A 25,649-nucleotide genomic window follows, 5' to 3' on the forward strand; every position below is an offset into this window, starting at 1 on the left:
GCTTGATCAAGGTTCTTAAAGAAAACACATTTAATCATTTCTGATTAAGGCAAAATTAAACTAACTGATGTCAAGGCTACCATAAAGAAAAGTGAAAAGCGTTTCCATGCAGTGTCAGAGCCCACCTGATTTCTGGTACACTTGCTGGAGGAACAGAGCTGGAGTCCTGAGTGGGGGCTGTAGCTGCTGTTGCTACTGTGACAGTTTCAGCAGGGGTGGGTGCAGAGCCCAAATTAGCCACGGCCTCGGTAGAAGCAGGTGGTGCCATGACAGCTGAGGTCATATTATTATAGTATGAGGTGGCATCTATACCTGGGGGAGGCGGAGCTAAGCAGAACGATCCATCTGGCAGCATGTAATATCCATAGTACACTGCTGCTGAAAACAATTGAGGCAGGAATTAGATCAAATACACATGCCTCCAAGAAACTATTTAACTGTGTGTGATAAAACAGAAACAACACCCCCACCAAAATGAACTAAATATATCATATATTGTAAGTTGATGCCTCTTTGTTAAGAAACAACTTTCACATTTATACCCAAACATGCTGTAGCCAGTCATATGAACATTTATTTAGCCAGGAAAAGCTTCGCTGGTATGCAAATATAAACTATTAAAAGTTAAATAGCAGCACACGTCTGAAAACATCCTCACACACTCACTGCTAAAATGCTGCCACCTGTTGACCAAACTGCATGACCTAATTCAAACCATTTCCACACTTATCCAATAAATAATAACTTTAGGAGGATAACCAGATTCTGCTTTAGTTAGGATACACTTAACCACTCAGCCAACTTGTCCTTGAGTGTGGAGCACTTGTTTTGTGTCCACCTCATGTGCAGCTAAAGTGAAAAGTGTGAAGAACTGTGAAATAGCTGTTGAGATTTTATATAAATTGATGGGGCATTATAATAGATTCTAACATGATGAAGTATTTCATTTCAGACTCAATTGTGCAAACTTTTCATTTTAACCTTGGTAAATAACAACCACAGGTCAGACAAAAGTCACCTCTAACTGAATATGGAAACTGTCACACCAGGCTTGTTCGGTAAACCTTTAAATAACTGATACATTTTCAAGATTTTCAAGGCAGGGAAAATGGGAGAGGTGGAGAAAGACAGCCTCCTGATCACAGCAAGAGTGTTTTTCAAGTTTAAATTGTTTCTAAACCAACATTTTTCACCTTTTATATAAATAAAAGGTATCTATATATTTTATGTATTTGTTGATGTGAAATTCAAATGAATTTAAATTGTTTATAGAGGTAATCACAAATGCATGTTTTTCCACAGACTTCTGCAGGACCAGAAATCTCTTTTTGCAAAGGTACCAAAACTTGATCGTCTTAAAAAGAACGCAGTGTTAAGGAACTTCTGTCAAAGTCAAATAATCTCTTCTTTTAACATTATAAGTTCACTAAACAATCAACATGCAGTTATTTCGATTGGACCATGTGAGAGATCTCGAACAATCCATATACAAAGGCATCTGCAGTTAATAATCCTGCATCAGGTTTATCGAAAAAACTCAAAGTTTTACTTTTTTTTTAGTGAGCCGTTTCAGTCATCTTAGCTTGAACTGAACTGAACAGTGAGCAAATGTTATAGAGGACCTTAATTAAAAACTTAAAAACAAGAAAAATAACTCCACAAAAGATCTGTTGCAAAAATAAATGTAAAACAATAAAACTTTTTAGCCAGTTTTATTAATTAATTCATTTTTTGCTAATCATCTGCAGACAGAACTCTAACTGTTTTACCTAGTCCCAACTTACAGGTTACACAGGTACATATTCAGGTTAGGGTGGCTCTGCAGAAAAATAGTTCAGCCACTAAACTGGCCTGCCTGCTGTGCAGCCACGACACCCATTTAGTGTCATCAACTGAAAGCATTGATAGCAACTGGTCTCCATGTTCCCAGAGTGTTGTCAAAATTCTGTACTGCATCATCGTACTACTGTTAAATAAATACAGAATTGAAATCACTGGCAAATTTACAAAGACTTCCAGCTATTTTGGCAACTGGGTTATAAAAGTCAATGTGTGGCCCCTGTCCAAGAAAAGTTTCTCAGTCATCAGCAGGTTTATATCACAAAGACTGTTATTGAAAAAGAAAGAAGAATGTGCAATAAAGGGACGAGGACAAAATAAATGGTCAGTGTCAAAGTGGAGGCTGGGATATATTAACACGTTAGTCACTAAGCTGGTTGACTTTAATGACATATCCAATTTTCTCTATCAAGAAAACTGAAAGTGTTTTTAGGCGTTTTGACAGATTGCCTGGGGTTTTCACCCTTACATGCAAAAGACTTGTTGCACAACATCACCCAATGAAAGGATGTTCGCTCTTAAATTCAGAGAGATATCCCTCTTTTTAATATTATATTTGAATACCCGTAGCTAGGCGTAATAACATCCTCAGTAGTCTGATGTTTTGCGCAGAAATATGGAAAAGTCTTGATGTTCAGACCTTGAACATCGAACATTAGAAATTGATTAGATTTTTTTCACCCTGACATTACTGCTATCATCTAAAAGAAGGATCTTAATCAGAACTGAAACTCAAGATACTGGAGTGTGTTATCAAGAGAAAACCATCAGTTTAAGTCACAGGATGCATTCAAGTCTTGTGCTACCTTGAAAGTTATAGTAAAATCCCATTATGCTCTGACCTGACGGTCAAGTGAACTAGGGTGGCATTCAAGCACGAAGCCATGTTTAGACGTTATCAGATTAACTTAAAAAAGAGTGAATGTATTTAAAAAAAAAAAATACAACTCGAGCTTTTTTAAAACTCTTTAACTCATTTCATTGTTTGCACATTCATTACTTGAACTATTCTTTAAATTTCTAGGATACTCATTTTATTTATTTTTATCTTGTTAGAATTTTTATTTTGTTATAGTAGAAATTTTTTTAATGGAATCTGGCAAGATAAGGATTTCATCGAACAATATAATCTCCCTGTGTTTATTTATACATGAAGTCTGAGCAATCACTTTAAAATCACATGTGAAACAGTTCATTCAAACACTCATCTGATACCCAGATTAGCACTGCAGTACACGTTTATCATGTTATCAAGCCTTCGATCTCTTTGCCTGTCATGACCCCAAGCCAAAGGTCTTTCTGGATCTGAATACTGGCTCAGGTCAGGTTAACCGTTTAGTACGCTTGGCCTACCATGGGAAAAAAACCCACTGAATTCAGTATTTCTTCGCTGCAGAGACTGGAAACCATTTTCCTCAATGATAGACTACACTCAGTATTTGTTGAAGGGAGTTTTGATGAATAACTGGCAGTGTATAAGACAAAAGCTGAACAAAATAGTACAGAGGGACCCATCATGTAAAGACCATGACTGAAAAACTAAAAATGTCAAAATGCGTTTTTCTATCAGAATGACTCTACTCACGGTCGGCGCTGTATTGTGTTGGTAGACTAGCTGGAGCTTCCTCTTGGTTTGTTGCCACTGCTGCTGTCCCATTTCTTTCCTGTTGGGCTTTTTGAATTAGTGCTGCCAGGGGATGATCTGGGTCCAACACCTTAAGAGGCTACAAGACAAAAAAGGCCAGTCTGGTGAAAATAACATTTCACACCATTATGTTGTTTGTTGCAAAGCGATACTAAAACATTTGAGTTCCTGCAAGCATTACATGAGAAAGGAGCATTTAATGCATTAAAATATCTTCAAAGCCCTCTAAAATGGCATGTATTTAAATATCTTGCATTATTCAAATCATACACATTAATCGTCCTTATTGTGGTATTACAAGTCTACAAGATTTAAGCTTTAACCCCATGAAACCTTAAACATTAAAATATGAGTCTTCAGTAGAAAATTACAGGGGAAAATCTGATAACGAATCCCTCTTGATGGGAGACAACTGTTAGGCAGCTTCTACTAAAAGAAGCTCATTATGTTTCTTTAAAGAGGCATGTTCCCATTATTGCTGCACAAAGACTAATGGCTCTAATGACAAGGCACATGAAAGCACTAACAACTGAAGTAGCATGAAGACCGGGAAACAGAGTAAAGCTCTAAGATATTAGTCTCAGTAACAGACTTGGGTTGCATTAAAGGCATGTAAATCAATTTTAGATGCCAGATGGTGCTACTGGTTAGAAACGGATCAGTCTTACAGAACACCCCCCACCCCACAAAAACCCCACCCAAAACATTAACTTATGTTCACAAATAAAATTATGCAGCTCAACATTTGAGTATCTTTTCAGAAAAATATCAGCATTATATTTGGCTGAGAAATTTCTCCTATTAATATTCCAGTCGACCTAAAAAGAATTCTGTGGTAACAAGCCTGTTTGTGGAAAACTTTCTACTATAAGAAAAAAAAGAAAGAAAAAATTTACAATACCTTCATTAGCTCCTCCAGGCGAGAGCTCCTTTTAGGGGCAAAAAGGCTGGGATGGAGGTAGCTCCCATCTCCATCATCATCTGAATCATCAGAATCAGATTCTGCAGAACGAAAAAAACAATGTACAGATGAAACAAATTATTGCCAATAATGAATGTTTTTAGTGTATTCCGCACTGTTTGTCTACTTATACGTTGTGATCAATCTAACAATTACACATTAGTTACCGTACGAGACACATGCATATGCAATGTGGTGGATCCAGTGAATGCTTTCTGTAACTCACCCTGCGACTGCTCCTTCTTGCTGTCAGAGGCAACATTGTATCGACCTTCCTTCATGGACCGCAGGATGTATTTGTAATAAGGGTTCAGGTAATGGTCAAAACGAAGGAAGTCAAACTGGGAGTTACCAGACTGCTTCGCTTTCAACACTATCTCAAACTGAGCCCCCTGCTGACAGACAAAGTTGGCCGTCTTCTCAATGATGTTGTGGGTCTTGGTGGTTGCAGGCTACAAAAGAGTCAAGAAATTAAGAAATTGCATTTAAAAATGCAGACAGTTTCTATTATTATATTTCAGTTTCTGAAAAACACACATTTTTTTTTTTCAATTTGCAAAGGAGAAAACTTTTCTCCTTTAAGACACGTGGTGAAAAATTTGTGACAAATAAGCATCGGCACCACAGACGGGGCATTAAGATGCAACACACAGTACACCAAGAACAGAGGCAATTTTGTTACAGAAACATTTTCATGCCCAGCACTCTTATGCTCATTGTGATGACATTAATTCTGAAAATACACATGGGGTGGAAATCAGTGGAACAAGAAATGGTCCATTATTCATTCATTATTGGTCGCCTTGTGTGCTTTCAATGATTAATCTTTGCCAATACCTAGAGAGTACAGAGAAGTGCAGCAGTCTTCCAAAGAATACACATATCCCATCAAGTTGAAAGTCATAATAAATACCACCTTTCAAAACACTGCCAAAAAAAGACTGGCGTCCAACAAAAACAGATCATTATTATCTTTTAAGCTGCCAAGGACTTTCTGACATACACAATCCCTTCTCACTTCCACTTACGAACTTAGCAATTAAGGGAAAAGGGTGTTTGGAACTTTTACGTACTTATTTTATCTCATAAAAAAAGAGAAGAGCATGGTGTCTCGCACCTATTATTCTACAACACTGTTACCCAAAGAATAGCCATTAGGAATGCCAATGTGAAAGTAATATGTAATGTTTCCAACCATATTGTCTCTCAGTTAACAAAGGTTAGTGAGTAGAGATTAATTTGCACCTGTACTTATTACTAGAGCTGTACTAAAATGTGACACCCTGACCTTATCTAAAATGCTCAAAGACATCCTTGGCCAAGGACCTTTTGAGGTAAACTGCTCTGCTCTCTCTCAGTGTTACCTATTATTAAGCTATACTTGTGAAAACAAGGGCAAATCTAATAATCATAAAATAATTAATAACGGCGAATGAAAGTGGCAAAAGTCCACCTTAAGACTACTAAAACAGAACTAATCCAATTAATGGACTGGTAGCTGCTATAATAAAAATGTCTTTTTCATAGCATATGAATAATTTAATTTTACCAGCTTAATAATTTTGAACCAGGCCTTGAATAGTTTCATTAAGAAGCTTGTGAGAAATAAGGCACGTCAAACTGAGCCATGCTCTTATTTTAGTGTGTCACAGACATATTTATCTATCCTTCAGGAAAATATTAGAATCCCATCAGGCTGTGTTGTGAATTTGCCCAATATTCAAGGGCTTCTCCTGGTGATATTCCCTACAAACCAAGGAGTAGAGATTGATAATATATGCAAAACATACAGAGCAGCAGCTATGCTGTGTTTGTATATATGCAAACACAAGGTTGTTTTGATTCTCATATACCCACCATGGTATAATACTGGCATTAAAGCATGCCTTTTTTCACATGCAACATTTGCCGTAGCATTTCCTTAGGGAGGTGTTATGCTTCCCGACATGTGTTAATCCCTGACAGGGGAGAATGACTCTTTTATATTCATCTTTGAAAGAAGGAAAGCAGGAAAAACGCATTCGTTGCTTTCACATAAAAAGACTCTCCCTATACACTGTCACTAATTCCTAAGTGGGATGGATCACTTCTCAACATCTGTGTACAACGGCAGGAGAGACCGACTCTCTTTGCATAGGACAGTGGCTACAGGGAATCATCAGGCTTCTGGCCGTGGATATAAGACACAACAAAGCAACAGAAAATCTTATATTTTTCTATTACTTCAACTGTTTCCTTCTTTAGATGGTATGTCAATGTGAAACATTATCTTTTGGCACAGAAGTGTTTTTTCACAAACAAAAACTATGTGGCATTCTGCCTCAGAGTAAGGCTGGACAGCCATACAATTTTAGGACAAAATCCCCTTTCAGCAAACCCCTGTGAAACTCACAGATTTTCAACTTATTGCAGAGTCATTTCTGTTGCTTTGGTTTGCGTGTTATATAGAAATTATTTGAATCTGTGATTCAAAAACAAAGGCAGACAACACAACATAAATCTATAGTTAAGACACATGTAGAATGTCGTGACATCACATTTAAACATAGAGCACACTGTACATACAGCTCATTTTGAAAGTCTACAGATCATTAAGTTTTCTGCATAGTTAGTTTATTCACTGAAAATAAATGCCTGAATTTGTTTTTATATGAAGTATTCGGATCCTTCCCATATTACTTGGTTAAAGGATTTTGGACAGACTTAAATCTTCTTGGGAATGATTCTACAAGCTTGGCACACTTCTCATTTTGAAGTGTTTTCAACTAGTAAGTAAGTGGCAGCCATAATAAGAGGCAGCTGAATTCTCTGAATACAAAAGAAAGGCGCTTCAGTATTTTCTTTATTAGCACCTTTAGCACAGGCTGCACCAGCCTATTCTTCATGAAGGAAAAGGAGATACAATTCAAAGTGACCACCACTCGATCATCTACAAAAGCGAATGATCAGCATGTCTGACAAGGTTGCAAATCGGCACATGAATTACATTTCCAGCTCATCACATTAGCTAGTATTCTGATTTTGTTTTGTTTTCTAAAGCAAAGTAACCTAACCCCAGCTTGGTTTTCACTCTGACACGCCATCATCTGTGAGCTCACTACTTATTGTGAAAGTAGCGAGCATTTGTTAAGTGTGTACAGTATTTTTGTTTTTTAAATATTGTGATAATAGGATTTTGAAAATGGTTTTTTGGTCTGTGAGAAAATGAGAATGAGAAAAAGAAAAGCATGAACTGAACTCATTTAAAGATCCACCTAAAAAGACAGAAAAAGTCAGAGTTTCAAGAAACGAAGCAGAATATCTAACACTCACCAACTCCACATCAGGAGGGATAGAAAGCCCTGCGGGAGCAACGAATGGTTCTTCACTCTCTTCAGGCTCTGCCTCCTCTACACAAATGAAGGGACATGAGAATGGAAAATAAATATACCGATAAACAGATTAACTTTTGACAATCATCGGCAACAAAAAACGAACAAACCCCACTTTATATCTACCCAGTTCAGCAATAACATTAAGATTATTTCTGAACTCCTAAAACATTTTAAAAATGGATGAAACTCATGCCCTCTACCAACCTCCCCACTACACAAATACATCAAAGCAAAACAGCACTCTAGCCTTTACCTTCATCTTGATGACAACATACAGGTCAGGTGGAAACGAGCTTAAATATTTAACCAGGTACTGTAGGGAGTTTGCTCCAATAAGGGGTCCTTTATATTAACAAAAGGCATCTCTGAAGCAATTAAAAAAGAAAAAAAGCAATGCTTATGGATTCCACTTGGGTGCATGTGGAAGGTGTGCCATGGCAACAATATGTAATCGACAGGCTTATAAAGGGCTATACAGTAAAAGCAATAAAAAAGCAATACTGTTCAATATAGTTATATAATAGCACTGTTATCAGGGTTAAACTACTTGCAACTTTATAATATAGCTTGTTCTTAAATCTTATATAAAGTAAATCTCATTGGTAATTACACATTAAAATAAAAACCATTGAAACGGATCATTTTTAATGGGAAGTCCAGCATTGTCTTTATTTAAAGCCACACTACAGAGTAGCTACTCAGTGAAGACAGAGTGAATTATTTAAATAACCTCAGCAAAGAGATACTGCTTATTCAAATTAGCTTCCTTATTTTGACAGGATGTTAAACTAATTGGTATATTGTGAAATGACTGGCTAATGATTGGTGTGGGGTTTAACAGAGAGGCTAACAATAAGACGCATTTATCATGTTTTGACAGAACACGTAATAAACTGTACTGAATTTAACCTTCTGGTTTGGCTATCAATCAGAACCAAATAATTGAAATATAAATCCAAAAAATTGATTCTGTTCATGTGGACGTAGCGTTTTCAGAAGGAGAAATGTTTCGTCACTCATCCAAGAGACTTCTTCAGTCTCAGCTGACTGCAGGTGAAACCACTGATCAGCCAACTCTTTGTGGTAATCATGGCCATTTGTCATTGATCAATGGTCTTTGATCGGTGGCTGTTAATCAATGGTCATGAAACTGACCTCACAGCCCATTGTTTGTCAGTGGGCTGGTTTCAGTCATTATGGAACTGTACGGTTTATAAGGTTGGGAAACCTGCAGTCAGCTGAGACTGAAGAACTCACTTGGATGAGTGACGAAATGTTTCTCACATTGAAACACAATCAACACAAACACAATCAACTGTTTGGGATTTCCTTACCTGAATGACTGAACTTGGTATATTACTGTGATATATTTCCTTAAGCGCTAATGCTCTCTTTGGTAAGAGGGAAGTTCTTGACCACTTTTTTATTAATGTTTCAGAGTTTAAATAGAGCTCGACTCAAACTAGATCAAATGTGAGACCTTTCTGACTTTTTCCACGAAGTCACCCTCTGCAGGCATCTGAATCTTTAGCAGATGTTTGAATACCATGGGGTCAGCTCTACAAATTCACCAGAGACACAGAGAGGCATCTAGTCTGCTTAACTAGTCTGTGTGTATATCAGATATTTAAAGCAGAAGTAACTGTGTCAGGGTCAGTGTCTATCTTTTAGGAAGCAGTCTTATTTTTTTTTTTTCTTGAGCATGAGGATGTTTGGGAAGTCATTCCAGACATGACAAGGGTGTGTTGGAGGGCAAAGGGTCTGTTTAGATGACATTTGGGAAAAAGACTGTTAGTTTAACCTGGCGTCCACATATGTGGACATCACATTTTGGGTTATTTAGACCAAAATACTCAATTTTGCTCTACAAGGGCCTGAGATCCACTTACGAGGACATTATGCTGCTACTCTTCTATCAAAATTTTAAACAAATATCCTCATATGTGGCTCTCATTTTTCTTAGAAACAAAAATCAGGTAAAAAAAAAAAAAATCTGGTCATTCTTTGTTTTTACATTCATTGGGTCCCAATCAGCCCAAATATCAAAGAGAAATCAAAAATGCATGCCGTGGAAGAGTTCGGGTCTTAGGAGGTTAAGGTTTGCACAAGGGAGCAGGGAATCCATGAAGGCTCCTCACAAAATAAGTCATAACAAGAAGTCACAAACAGATAGAGGACTAAAAGTAACACAGATGGTGCGAGGTGATTACATGAGGTGATATTCTAGTGCAATACTGAATTTTTTGCACATTTGTCATGAGCTTTTTTTTGGGCAAAAAATAAACTTCAGCAAACGCCTCAAGTGTATGAATGGGCAGATGGCTGTTTGGATTAAAAAAAGTTGGTTTTTGTAAATGTTATATATCAGAAAGAGCTGCTGTGTTCTTCACAGCTGACTGCAGCACACACAATCAACTACAATTCTAGACGTGACACAGAGCCCACGGTAACTACATTACTCTGGGAAGTTGTGACGAGTTCTCACCTGATTCCTTGTTAGCATCCTCCTCCTCAGTGGGCTGAGAGGGGTCATAGTAGTCAGCGCTGTATTTAAAAGCCACGGCGTTGTAAGAGCCTTCATCAGCCAGAGCCTCACTCAGACGTTTATACTCCTCCTCTGTGAAGGATTAGGAAACACACATAATCAGGGAAAAAAAAGAGACTGCAATGTTGAAGAACACTTTAAACCAGTCTGCACAAACTGATGATGACTTTTGATTTTGATGAAGGACATCTATCTGTGAAGATAACGAATGTTACTCTTTTTAAGTTGATACTGTGTCAGTTTTAATTAGATATACAGTATACAGACGTGTAGTGGATGAAAAATTAAACAAAACAATGACGCAGTCCTGTCTTGTGTGTTGATGAGACCAAAATAAAACTTTGTGGTTTAAATGAGAAGCATTCGTTTGCATTATTTACTGCATAGGTAGTAAGGTAAGGTAGAACCTCCTGCTTCCCATCTTTGAAACACAGAGGGGGTTAGAAGTGTCATCGTATGGATCTTTGTGTGTCACGCTTGGGCCAAAACAACAGACCATCATTAATAGAAAAGAAAAGGGAATTCTGAATAACACCAAGGAACACTAAAAGAAAATGTCAGGATGCTTGTCTGAGCTGAATCTCATGAGAGAGTTGGTCATGCACAAAGAAAGGTACCTTTTGCACACAAATCAATTGTACAAAGAAAGGTAAAAGATGAATTGGAGTGAGTACAACCCCAACTGCCCTCCAAAATTGGGATGTTATATAAAATATAAATAAAAACAGAACACAATAGCTTGTAATTTCCATAAACACATATTTCATTAATAATAGAATATAAAAAAGTATCAGATGTTTTAACTGAGAAAATATTACATTTTACTTTGTATCAATAGGTAACTTCACATCTGAGCAGACAAGTATCACATGTGGAGTTCCCCAAGGTTCCATCTTGGGACCCCTTCTGTTTAACATCTACATGCTCCCACTGGCACAGATTATAAACAACAACAAAATAAACTATCACAGCTATGCAGATGACACACAAATATATATCACAATGTCACCAGGAGACCGAGGCCCTGTACAGGCTCTTGGTAAATGCATTGAGGAAATCAATGACTGGTTGTGCCACAATTTTCTCCAGCTAAACAAAAACAAAACTGAGGTAATAGTCTTTGGCGCCAAAGAAAAACGATTACAGGTCACCAGAGAACTTCAATCTATACATCTAAAAACCACAAACCAGGCGAGAAATTTGGGTGTAGTGATGGATGCAGACCTAAACTTAGAAAAACACATTAAGACAATAACAAAGTCAGCTTACTATCACTTCAAGAATATATCAAGGATAAAAGATCTGATGTCTCAACAGGACCTGGAAAAACTAGTCCATGCATTCATCTTTAGTAGGCTTGATTACTGTAACAGCATCTTTACAGGTCTACCTAAAAAAATCAGTCAGACAACTACAGCTCATTCAGAACTCTGCTGCTCGAGTCCTCACTAAGACCAAAAAAGTGGACCACATCAGTCCAGCTCTGAGGTCCTTACACTGGCTGCCTGTCCGTCAGAGGATAGACTTTAAAGTTCTGATGCTGGCCTATAAAGCTCTGAATGGTTTAGGACCAAAATACATCAATGACCTCCTGACCCAGTATGAACCATCCAGATCCCTCAGGTCATCTGGATCCGGTCTTTTATCAGTTCCCAGAGTCAGAACCAGACACGGAGAAGCTGCATTCAGCTTTTATGCTCCTTATATCTGGAACAAACTCCCAGAAAGCCTCAGATCAGCTGAAACACTCAGTTTATTTAAATCCAGGTTGAAGACTCACCTGTTCTCAGCTGCATTTGAATAAAGCACCAAATCCACACTTTAAGCTTAAATTTCAAAACTTACATTTAACTACTGATTTTATCTACTGTTCTGATTTTATCTGTTTTGATTTTATATACTGTTGTTTGTTTGTTTGTTTGTTAATTAGTTAGTTAGTTTATTTGCTTGTTTTATTCAATTTTAAATCATGCTTTTTATTTGTTCTTGTTTCTAATGTCTCTGTAAAGCACTTTGAATCACCTTGTTGTTGAATTGTGCTATACAAATAAACTTGCCTTGCCTTGCCTAAGAATAAAACAAGGTCACTTTGAATTTGATGGAAATGACGTATATCAGAAAAGCTAGGGTCAGGCTGTGTTTATCACTGTGCAGCATCCCCTCTTCTTTTAACGCAGCCCGTAAACAACTGGGAACTGAGCAGACCGTCGGACTTCTGAGAGGAATGTTGTCTCATTCCTGTCTGATAGAGGATTCTAAAAACTCAACAGTCCTGGATCATCTTTGTTGTATTTTTTCCATTTCATGACACGTTAAATGTTTCAGTTGGTGAAACATCTGGACTGCAAACAGAGCATTTCAGCGCTTAGACTCATCTACTACAAATCGATGCTATTGTAATAGATGCAGTCTGCGCTATAGGAATGTCTTGGTGAAATATAAATCTTCTGGATGGGAGCGTATCTTGCTTTAAAACCTGTATATAACTTCCAAGACTGGTGGTGCCTTTCAGATGTGCAACATGTCAACTCAGCCGCCCCCTTCAGAGATACAGGCTTTTGGACTGAATGCTGGCAGTCCATTTGAACTGAGTTTAGGCTCAGGGGAGATGGCAGCATTTCCGGATCACGTTAACATCATGTCTATTTTTAATGCAGGGGCACCTGAGGGTCCAAAGATCACAGGCATCCATTATTTATATCTGGCATTGTCCCTTGCGCACAGAGATTTCTTCTGATTCTCATAATGATATTATCTACCGTATATAATAAGATTTTAAAAGTCTTTTATGATTTTATGTTAAGAGACATCATTGCAACATTACTGTTCCACAATTTGTAGAGAGTTTTTCAGCCGATTGGTGAATGTCTGTCCATCTTTACTTCTGAGAAATCCTGCCTCTCTAAGATGTTCTTTCTCTAACCAACGATGCTACAGATCTGTTACCAGTTAACCTAATTAGTTGCAAAATGTTCCTCCAGCTGTTTTTTTTTTAGTACCACTTACTTCTCCAGCTTTTTGTGTCCTCTCTAGCTTTTTGTGTCCTCTCTCCCAGCGTTTTTGAGATGCCTTTCTGCCATCAAATTCAAAACGAGCTAATATTTTTCGTAAGGTTGTACGATACTGTTGTTAATTGTTTTTGTGTACTTTTAGGACATACTCGTGCAGATATATAGAAAACTTTAACAGGCTCACAGGCTCACAAAATTCTTCTTACAATTGTCCTTTAAAGCCTAATGTTTATTTATTCTGGTTTGAAAACTTAACATATCTTCCCTTAGTTTGGTTGCTTTTCACCCAGAAAATAAATATATGAACTAAATTGCATTTTAAAAGCCACTGAAGAACGTTTACTCCACTCCGAGATGAAAGCAACAACCTATACATACATACAGCTGGCAAGCAGTGCACAAATGGCTTGTTGAAGGACTGTACTTCTCAGTAGCCTCTGTATTTTTTATATATATATATATATATATATATATATATATATATATATATATATTAGGGGTGCAACGATACACAAAATTCACGGTTCGGTTCGGTTCGATACTTTGGTGTCACGGTTCGATATTTTTTCGATACAAAAAAATGTTCATGCATTTTTAATTTGTCATTTATTAAAATTATAAATATATATTTTAACTCAAAAGTACAGTTTTTGAATTTAACCCTAACCCTTGTGCGTGTTTTTTATTTTGACAGCGAATGCGCACCTGCGGACCACTTATGTGCAGCCCTGGTTATTTAGCTCGTCATATCGCAGCCACAGAAATTCTTTTGTCCATGAAACCATAAAGCTGCACTTTCTTTTTGCCTTATAGTCTGATTTGTCATAACTTCTCCGTTTTGTGGTAAGCTTTTCTTTGGCTGTCACTTCTTCACCCTGACCTGTCTTATTTGGCTCAGCAGAACTGAAATGCTTTTACACACTCACTCACATAAGCTCAGCGATTCTCTGCGCGATCAACCTCTCACATGTTTAAGCTGCGGGAGATTTCACTTGTCATGTTTGCATAGTAAGCTAACGATTAATAAGACGATGTCAGAGGAATTGGTGCACAAATTATCATCACTCACAGATCAGTGCTGTCGCTCTCTATACACAGTTCGCACGATTGCAAAGTGAAAGCAAAAAAACAAGCGCAAATTCAAACGCGACTTCAATATGTCACATATTGACAGTGGCTCACCGATGCCAATGACATAATTACCCAGCTACATTTCCGAAAGAATGCAAAAGCATTGACATATATTTTTCCTACAATAGCCCGACGGGCAGGGAAGAGATAGATTTTGGTAGCCCGACTGAAAAAATCGCTAGCTCCGGGACGTCGGGCTAGCGATATTGCAAGCCCTGTATCTGATTGAGGAATCACTCATCTTTGGAAAAGAGAGTTTATTACAGAGAAATGTCTCTTTCCAAAATAAAAGCTATACTATCCGCTTCTTCTGGGCTATATTCTCAGCAGCATAAGGAGAATCATGTGCTAACAGCTGTCTAAATGACTCGGCTAAAGTTAGTAGCATGCTTGCTTTTTTTTGTCTGCTTCCACTTGTCTTTGCACTAGGATGATGTCGGCGTAAATGTGCAGTCATATTCGTTGTGTTCCCACTAGTGCTTTCAGGTTAATCTCGTTGAAATTACCTTAACGCCACAACACGGCAAATCTCCGTTAACGAGCTACCGCCGATCACTCCGTGCATGGGGCTAGACGGCCAACACGTTAACGAGCTAACTGCGCTAACACACTAGTTCACACCAATGTAATTGAGCATTGCATGGCACATTCAACATACTGTTTTACTTTAGTCCATGACTCGCTTACCTTCAGGGTCATACGTCACATGAAAACCAAAATAATTCCAAACGCCAGATCTGAATGACGTTCAATTTGCCTGTTGCAAGGAGAGCTTAACTTCTGTCTCGCTAGCTTGCCCTGCGCTCTTCCTTCTGACTATGCTGTCTGTGTTGAGCGCTCAGTGGATCTGCGCTCGACAGTGCAGCCTAGGCGGAGTAGTCGAACACAGATTCACTGAGCGCTCAACACAGACAGCATCGTCAGAAGGAAAATTGATAAAATAAATTACAAATGTTGTATTGTTCGATACATATGCGTACCGAACCGAAAGCACTGTATCGAACGGTTCAATATCGATACGAATATCGTTGCACCCCTAATATATATATATATATATATATATATATATGTAATCTCAAATAGGGCTGGGCCATATTATACCGTTCACGGTAATACCGGTATAATGTTAGGCAACGATAGGAAAATGAAATATCGCGATAGAATATGAGTAAAACGCGCATGCGCAGTGCCTTTGTTTTCATACGCACATGGCTGATTGTTGAGTGAAACAGATGAACCAGAATTGGTTTGTAAAAATGGTGCAACTTCAGTGATGTGGAACTGGTTTGGTGTTTGTCCTTCAGATACACGACAAAGCACATTTTTTTGCAGAACATGCAAGCGGCCGTCGTTATTGTCGGACTAAGATGCTCTTAAATCTGGGAGTAATCTGGGTCCTAAACTCCGTATCGTTCAGGTCAAACAACACTGCAGCATCACTGAGAGTTAAAAACTGTCTAAATTCTTTCATCTTTAATAAAACGATCAGCATTGCTGCTTTACCAGGTGTAACTATGAAGTTTAACTTCCAGGCATCCATGAAAACAAAATTTATTACATTTAACGGAGTTAGAAGTTAGCAGGAAGCTAGCGGAAGTTAGCTCGCTAGTTTTGCTAGTTACCTTAGCATGATATAGCATGTTCTGACTGAGAGATTTCTGAAAAAAATCAAACGTACAGCTCTGCTATCACTTCCAACATAAATGAAGACAGGAAACTAAACAGCAATGACGTTTGTAAGGTTACTGAAGTTGGGCTAGCTGGTATATAATGATGTGCTATGTGATCGCTAGCGACACAGCTATGTTAGCATAACATAAACAGTGAAGCTGGAGGACGAACACTAACACTTTTCCACTTATAAAAGTTAACGTTAAGGTTCCTGATAGTTAGAGACAAATGCAGTCGCATGGCAGGATGCTGTAAACGGACCAAACTTCAGTCAGGAGAACAACTGAGATGATCCATCCACAATACAAGGTTAGTCATTACTATACTGCAACAACATGGGAATAGAGCAGCTGCCAGAGAATTCAACATTAATGAATCAATGGTACAGAAGTGGAGGAAGCAAGAAGAATGAGTTGAATAAAGTTTGATTTATCTGACTGCTTTGTTTCGCTTAATGTGCCTTATAATCCCGTGCACCTTATGGTCCGAAAAATGCGTACTGCACACTGCAGTTTAATGTTGCAAAGCACCTCTTTTTAACTTCAGTGGATATTATACATGGTTATGCTCAGGATATGTCAGCCCATTTCTACTGGAAATGCCTTTTGGTTAAACTTTCAGCAAGGAATTTGCATTTGCACTGTTACATTTTTATAAAGCTTTAATGTACATAAAAACCAGCTTCTTGTTTAAGTGAAAATAAATGGAAGGTTGTCTTTTTGCGCTAGTAATGTTGTGGAGTTGTATTTTGTCTCGCATCAATTATATCGTCAGTTATATCGTTATCGCAAATTTTCAAATATATATCGTGATAAATATTTTTGGCCATATCGCCCTGCTCTAATCTCAAATAACTCATGATCATTATGATATACAAATAGTTATAATGCTACCAATGTAATATATAAAAGGGGACAGGAAGTATGCATGTTGGACCCTGTAGGCAACCCTTTTCTACTGAAATTCATTGAACTCTATAAATATTTCTTATGCTTCCCACTGCCCCTTAAGTGGACAGATGGGTAATCGCCTCAGCAAAATGGGGTCAGATCTCCAAATTCAAGGGCAAACCGGACTGCAAGATCCACCTTCTGCAGTGTGTGTGTGTTTTACACAAACCATTAGCTGATTCCTTCTGACCTGTCAGTTTGAGCAAAAGAGACCATATTTCACTTAAAACTGTGGCTTATTAAATTCAATTAGTCATTACGTCTGTCTTTTGGAAGGATGCTTTGTCATCAAAACAGCCAGCTTCATTATATTATGTAAAATGAGTGAGATGCAAGTATCCTAGATGAGTCAAATGTGATTTCCATAGAAATTGCAGCTCTTCAACTCAAGAGTTAAAGCCAGCCCTTTTTAAGAGTCTAAAAGCTGAAAAGGCCTTAGAAAGGGGGCGTCACTCTACTCTGAAGATTTGGCCTGGGAAAAAAAAATCCAGGGATTTTGTTAAGAAGCATAGATTAAACTTTTTAGCAAATGTGACTTGTCAATTTTTGTTGGGATAAAATCCAAGTTTTATGTGCAGTGGCAGTCTGCAGAAGATGTCTCATAAGATGATGCATGCCTGAAATTAAAACGCACTGGATAGTAATTAAAACACTGTCACAGACTGCCTTTGAAGAGAGTGAAGATTTCTAAACTGTGAAAAAGCAAGACAGGCATGACACGAGTTCAAAAGAGGACCTGATAAATTGAATTAGTGTAATATGACAGGCATGACAGAAGCAGCAATAAACATTAACCTACTAAGTTTGTAGTAGTTTTTCATAATGCAAACCTTCCGTTTCACCACATCCCTAAGGTGCTCTAATGGATTGACATCTGGTGAGTGTGGAGGCTATTTGAGTGCAAAGAACTCACTGTCATGCTAATGAAATAAGATTTAGGTGATCTGAGCTTTGTGACACACATGCGTCATCATGCTGGAAAGCCATCAGAAGATGGGTAATAAAAGGATGGACATGGTCAGCAACAACACTCAGGTCGGCTCTGCTGTTTAAAGTTGGTAACAACGAACCCAAAGTGTGGCGAGAAAATATATCACACCAATACATCAGTGCCGCCAGCCTGAACTGCTGATACAAAAGTAATGGATCCAAGCTTTCATGATGTTTACACCAATTTCTGATTCAACCATCCAAGTGTCGCAGTAGAAATAAGGACATCAAGATCATTGGTTCAGTTCTAGCCAGAGACTTAAACTCCTTCCCAGCAAGAATTCTGGCTTCCACAGACTGTGTCCATGTAGCACACAGAAGATACTCAATTTGTTTCATTCCTACTTTTCCACCAGGGACAAGATCATAGACCTGCATAAGGCTGGAATGAGCAAACTGTTTGATGAGAAGTTGATAACTCTCGAAAGAAATCAAATGAGCATCAATTATTCTTGCAAAGCCCACAAAGTCCCCCTGCTAAAGAAGGCACGTGCGATGGTCCATCTTAAGCTTGCCAGTGAACATCTCCAAGGCTTGGGAGAAAGTGCCGTGGTCAACCCAAAGTGCAGCGTTTGGGGAAAGAGAAATGCTGATTATGACCCAAAAAACACCATCCCCACAGCCAAGCACAGAGGTGGTAGCATTATGCTTTGGGGCTGTTTTTCTACTAAAGGTACAGGACGACTTCACCACATTGAGGGGCTAATGGGCGGGGCCCTGTATGATAAGATCTTGGATGAGAACTTCCTTTCTTTAGCCGGAACACTGAAGATGGGTCATGGATAGATCTCCCAGCATGACGATGACCCATAAACATCCGATCAAGGCAAAAAAGGAGTGGCCGAAGAAGAAGCACATTAAGGTCATGGATAGGACCAGCCATTCGTGAGTCCTACAGAATCTGTGGAGGGAGCTGAAGGTTTGGGTTGACAAACACCAACTCTAAAGCCAAAGGACTTAAGCGTTTCAACAAAGAATCCCTCCTGAAACGTGTGCACATGTGGTGAATAACTACAAAAAAAAAACAAAAAACATCTTACCGTTGTGCTTACCAACAAGGTATTTCAAACAAGTCATATTTAGCTTCGGGATCAAATATTTACTTCACTCAGTGATATGCAATTTAATTTATAACTTTTTTCCCTGGAGTTTTGGATGATATTATGTTTATTTCCATTAAAATCAAGCTACCCGTTTACCTGACTGTTCATTTTTTTGGAAGCAAACAAATTTACAAATTCAGCAGAGGATCACTTAATTTCTGCCCCCAGCGTATTGACAACAAGCTGTAACTAATGCTGGGCAGACACTGTGCGATTTTTTCAGTGGCGCGATTCAGCTCCTGCTCAAACGGCACGATTGACTCGCAGGGGTTAGAAGTTCATAGGACACGATGCAGGGTCTCACACTATACGGTCCGATGCTCTGATGCGACCTGAGTGCTCACACTGTGCGTCCATAAAATGAAGGTTATAACAGAAATTCTGTCGCTCGCTCTCCCTCTCTGTCTTTCACTCACACAGACACACCACCACCATCAACTTTGCTAAATTGCTAATGAAAAACATTGATCAGGCAGCTGTGATTGAGCAGCAGTGTAAATCCAACTATTTTCACGGTTGTTGTGGTCGTGATAATTTTGTGAGGCCACATTGAAAAGGCTCGGATGAGCTTTCCAAAGTTCTACAATTTGTGCCTCCATCGCTTGTGTCCAGATCACATGCTGCACTGCTGTGCGCAGTGTGAGAAACTGCGGTGACACCCTCACGACGGTCGCGAGGATTTCAAACAGGTTTGAAATCCTCACGACCAAGCGATTGATGATCGGGAGCTGGTCGTGAGGTGTTAATCGCTTCTCGTTACCCCACGTATACTACACGATGCACGACGCACGATGAAGGCCAAAATCGGGCCGATCGCCAAAACGGTCGTAGGACTCAAAATGGGCCAATTTGAGTTTGAGCAGGAACTGAATCGTGCGACTGGAAAAAAAAAGAAAATCGCACAGTGTCTGCCCAGCATTAGCAATAAGTAAATGTCAGTGTGTTCATCACAAATGGGAAATCCTAAGAAGCAGTAGACATTACCTTAAAATTTCTACTGGAGCAAAAGATGAAGACAGCAAAAATGCTGTTAAGTGAGCATCCCCTGACATATGAGCCCATGCAACTACATCTTTATTAAAAAGGCCTGACTACAAACGGAAAACAAGTTTGAGCTACTGACACAAAGTCAGCTTTTGAAAACAGATTACGAAAGTAAGGTCATGATATCCTATTTAAGAGCTCCAGCAGATTTAAGGTATATAAGATGTTTTGAAATTATTTTTCCTTGCCTTTAATATCACTCTTTTTTTTTTTTTAACTATTACTGCTAAATGTTTAAACGAGCATCCTGCTCACCTTGTCTAGCTTCCTCTTCCAGCAGGTCAGTGTGCAGTGCCAGGTACCTCTCCTCATCGCAGAGCGCCTCAATCCTGGCCTCTTCCTCTGACAGCTGGTAGGATGTATTCCATGACCCACTGTCATACTCTGAAAGGTCATGTAAGTGACCACGTCCATCATATCTGTTGGATGATAAAAAGGATTAGAGAAAAGGAAGTAGACAAAACTTTTCATACAGAACATGGGCCTACTTACCAAGGTTGTAAAACCTAAAACCCACAATATAAAAGATATAAAACTGGTCTACCTCTGTAAGTCCTCCATGAATGTTTTCTCAAAATGGATACATCACAATAATGATACTAATTAAGTCTTTGGGAATTATTTTGGATAGAGCTCTGATATACCTAGCAAGTTTTCTGTCTGTATTTTCTTCCTGTTTTTACAGGCCAACAACATTAGAAATGAAAAAGAAAAAAAAAGACAAACAAAGCAACTCGCTTCTTACCTTACAGGGTTCAATAATCCCCTGTAACACTCATCATTACTTCTAAATCTGCAAAGAAAGTTACATTCACACAAACCCGAGCACATAAATACCTATCCGTAAGAACCCAAATGGACGACATTTTCCAAGGTTCGTCCCTCTACGCCATCTCTCACTTGCAGTTTCTTCATGAAGACAAAGAAATCTGGAGCTGAGGTTGGCATTCGGGGTTTGGAAGGACCCCTTAGCCTACCTTGCTGTGGAAAAACTGGGTTATGTAATAAAGACACACAAACAAAGGCTGTACAAATGAAACATAAGTTGGGTCTGAACACTAAGGTGATTCAATTGATTTAATATGTTTAAAGAAATACAAGACTCAAGGAGGTTTACAATGACTTTGCAACAAGGACAATTTCTATGTAAAAGGTGGAAAAAATTAGTCAAAATGATACACTGAATCACCTTAATGACAGTAACTTTTGTCTTTGCTAGAATTTGCTCTGGCAAACAAAAGCATAGTAAAATACCAAGTTTTGTAGGGACTTCACCACTTTATATTAGAAAACGTCCGTTTGAAAAGAACAGGAAAAAGACATGTTATAGCTTAGACATATTATTCATGTGTAAAGCATGAAAAAAGCTTCTAGAGGAAATTCTCATAACATGCCAAGATGCAAAGCCGATTTCACAGATAACTTGAGTATTTTTATATATTTACTGCAATTGCCAATTTAAGAGGTACATTTAGCGCGAACTATGCAGGCCTATGTGGTCTTAAACCAGTCTCAAATAAACTTTATTCAATCCATTTGTCCAATGTTCTCTTATAATGTAAGCTGGAGTGTATAATAACTTGACAGCAAAAAGCATAAATAGGTCAGTCATGGCTAACATTAGCAAAGACTGACAGGCATTTGCAAGTTAGCATGTTACCGAAGAAACTTTAGATACCAGGTGTTTTTCTTTTCCCCCCAATTTTCTTTCTTTTTTAGTTCAGGACATCCAACAAGACACGTTAGGAGGCAAGAAATAAAACAATCGTCGCGAGTTGCAGGTGTTTCCAAGCTTCAACAAGCAACAACTCCAACGTGGTCCCTTGAATTTTGAGACAGGCTAGCGGACAGGAGAGATTGTTAGCATAATGTTTCGGTCTAAGTTTGTTCAACCGACCTATCAATCATGATGCTCTTGTCCCCCATCCATGGGATAAGATGCTTTCCGTGATCATGGTAAAGAGCCCTTTCGTCGTCTCGGAAGAGTTTGCAGGCATAGCCGAAAACCAACAGATCGGCGTATTTATCACTGTCACTCACATCCTTCTTCACCGGCTTGCTGTCTTTCTTTGCCGCTCCGCGACGATACATCTCCCAGATAGTCGAAGGAATAGATTAGCTTAAAGGACGTAACAACAATGACGGTATCGTGATAGCTTTTTGTTTACCAGGTGGCTACCAGGTCCTCCAAATGTTACATTAATCCGTGGGATTTTGCACCAAAACAAAACACTACACGCCAAGAGCCGCCATGTTGAAAAGTGAGTAAATGCATCTGTGTATCCGGTCGGCACTTACGACAATTTCACGAGAGCACAGTTAAAGTTTACACTAATGTTCAGTAAGTAAACGTCCTAATGTGTAGCTAAACATGTCCACTGTTATGTTATACTTTTTTGCTTTAAAGTACTCTGTATATAAACCACATTTTGTGGTTCCCAAATTATCGAAAGTGCTGCTGTGAAATACCCTATTATATTAAGCTTTTGTTCAACAGATAAATTCCTGTGTTCAAGGTAATTCAACAGTTAGTTACTTTAAATATATGGAAACAAAACATTTTTATCATAATCTTAAAGTGGATTTGACAGCACAGCTGGATGTTTAAGATTTGTAATTATTCAGGCTGTTAATTATTTTTGATAAAGCTATTAAAATATATTAATTAAAAAATTTGAAAACTGTGTTGCAAGCCATGTGTTTTGGTGTTTAATGAATTTGGATTTGCATAACCTGATTAAATCACATGATGCTGAGTAGTTCAAGGATTTACTAGAGACATCTTTTACATATGAATTATGAGTGAGATGTCAAGCACTTTGTGATGAGAACAGGGACAATTCTAGGATCAGAGCTTTGGGGGTGCTGAGCACCCAGAGAGCTGCCCATCCAGGCAAGGTAAACTTTACTCGTCACGATGAGACTTCTTCCCTGTCTCTGTCAGTCCCTGCATCCTTAAATGTCTCCAGTTGTCCCGAGTTCCCTCTGACTGTCTCCTTGGTGCATTTAAACCCCTGTTCCTCCCTGTCCTCATCGTCTGTTGTCTTCATCTCCATTATCAGTCATCATAATTTTACCCTCTCTGTGCAAGTCTGCAAATTTCTTTATTATATCATAAAATTCTTAAATTCATCAAGTCTCTCTGTGCCTGGGTCCTCGTCACAAAACATGACATCACTGTTTTGTACATTTTAACACAACTTAATCCCCACATTTGTGAAAGAAAAGCAAAACACTTTTTTTTAAGTCTGTAACAAAACCATCAAATCTGATAAAGGTTATTTAAATGCTGCTAAAGAAGAATGGATTGGAATTTTTTTTTAAAAAAAAACATATCCTAACCTTAATTACTGCAGGAGAATAATGAATGATGCTCATAGTGAGTAAAAAGTAAACTAAGTGCATTTTTTGGACAGAGATTCACTTTTAAAGTGTATGTATAATACAATACAGATACATAAAAAAATACACTCCAAAAATAGAAGAGTCCTTGAAATGTACAAATTATTATTAAAAGATTAGAAAAATGGAGACACCCTGGCTTATGGTACAATGTATACAATGTATGAAAAGATGTTTACTGCAGATACTCCTATGGCTCTGCAGATCTTTGCTTTTCTTTTAACCTATGTCGCCTCACCTTGAGGTTGGCAAATCTGTCTATCACATTTTGGTGGTCAAGTCTCTCAAGCATCTCTTTCTCAACTGACATCACAGCCAGGTGCTGGAGTCTGCTTTGACCCATGGTCCTTCTCAGCCAGGTATGGAGCTGAGTCAAGACACTAAAAGACCTTTCACAGCTACGGCTGCTAACTGGATTTGTTAGGGCAACCTGAATAACAGTTTTCAGTGTGGGGAAGATCTGATTATCCTGAAGATTGTACAATGTTAACATATCTGGGATGGCACCAGCCTCACTCTTGAGCTTCAAAAAGTTTTTGGCAACCGTGACTTCCTCTGACTGAAGTTCAATATGGTAATGCTGCATTACCATTTTGAACTGCATTACTAATGCAGTGCCAGGGCTGACAACCCAGTTTGTTTTTCAGATTAGTTAGTTGTTTGTTTGTTTTTTCTTTGCCAGTTTAACAGTTTCTGTTATGCCTGTTAGTACTCCCTGTCTGTTTTCTTACCTGGGTCTTCCTGATCTTGTACTCCTCAGGTTCCCCTCTTTCCTCTCTCCCTCTTTGGACTGACAATCATACACAAATAGATTGTATTCAATTAGATTAAAAAAAAATACTATTAAGATCACTAATAAAAAAGTCCTCTCTCAGTGTACTTTCAACCAAAAGGCAAATAACCAAACCACATATATATCTAATAAAGGATATAAATATTGAAACACTGATCCAACATTATCCTTTATTGACGGATCATTTGATCTTACACTTTTACCTGAATGTTTCTCCTTTTTTTGAAAAAACATCCTCATATCCATTATGAAGCTGGCTGTCTCTCTGCACACACACACACACACACACACACACACACACACACACACACACACACACACACACACACACACACACACACACACACCAGGAGTTATAAGGTTAATGGGCATCCAGTCAGTTAGCTAGTCAGTACCTTGGGTTTAATATCAGCACATGCACATATGACAAAGTAACCAGTTTCTCTCATTACATTTCAAACAGGACAGTGGTAACAACAGTAGGCTACGGACAATGTTAAGTTTTAGATTTTAAATAGGCTGTATAAATTTCAATGGGAGCAACAGGACGGTCAAATGTTGCTGATTTTACTACAGAGTAGGACAGATTGTAGGGTAGCAAACATCGTCGGAAAACAAGTTTTCAACACTGCAGGTTACCTGAGTGTAATGTTTTTCAGCTAAAAAGAAACATGGTCTGTCTCCTACCTAACTATATAAAGAGTAACTGAAGGTTAAATGCAGCTAATATGTCCTGTTTTAAGCCAGGCACTTCCACCTCCGCTCCGCTGCGTCTCAGCCACCATCGCTCTGGCAGCAACGGCGCTAGAGTCAGAGTAGGGGAGAGGTGGGCTGGAACAAACCATTTTGCTGAAGCACCCCCAAAAATAGGCTAAAATTGCCCCTGGATGAGAAGTATGAGGATGAGACATACTCATTTGTGTCCATCTATTATACATCATTTACTATTTAAGATGAACAGTTTGTTTATAGTCAGATGATTTATCACAGACAATCAAAGCAGTCCAGTAAGCTTAACAAAGTACACTTCTGAGCTTTTATACTGCAGCATTCAAAGACAATAGAGATGCATTTACTTTGCAGCTCTTGCCACAAAGACTGTATTGGTCCTTTCTATTATTTACAGCTTCTGTGTGTGTTTTTCTTAACATTTCTCCATAGGTTCTCAGGGATGTAGAGGCTAAAAAAAA

The 25,649-nt window shown here is 38.4% G+C and overlaps 1 protein-coding gene across 3 annotated transcripts in view; it reads right to left on the reverse strand.

The window, feature by feature from the left end:
- The window catches only part of sfswap (splicing factor SWAP), a 55,805-nt gene extending 33,240 nt beyond the window's left edge, over positions 1-22,565 (reverse strand). The window contains exons 1-8 of one of the 3 annotated variants that reach the window (XM_082542408.1): positions 22,162-22,565; positions 20,520-20,683; positions 10,305-10,436; positions 7,758-7,834; positions 4,672-4,897; positions 4,386-4,486; positions 3,425-3,563; positions 126-378 (exon numbers count right to left, since the gene is read on the reverse strand). In XM_082542408.1, coding sequence (XP_082398534.1) covers positions 126-378; positions 3,425-3,563; positions 4,386-4,486; positions 4,672-4,897; positions 7,758-7,834; positions 10,305-10,436; positions 20,520-20,683; positions 22,162-22,355 — 1,286 coding nt within the window. In that variant the 5' untranslated portion in view covers positions 22,356-22,565. Of the gene's footprint in view, positions 1-125; positions 379-3,424; positions 3,564-4,385; positions 4,487-4,671; positions 4,898-7,757; positions 7,835-10,304; positions 10,437-20,519; positions 20,684-21,101 lie in introns of all 3 variants that reach the window. The other 2 variants (XM_082542409.1, XM_082542410.1) reach the window with 2 other exon arrangements.
- Between the last annotated feature and the right edge of the window lie 3,084 nt (positions 22,566-25,649).

This window comes from Aulonocara stuartgranti, assembly GCF_965226115.1.
Source record: "Aulonocara stuartgranti genome assembly, chromosome: 7".
Classification (NCBI taxonomy): Eukaryota; Metazoa; Chordata; class Actinopteri; order Cichliformes; family Cichlidae; genus Aulonocara; species Aulonocara stuartgranti.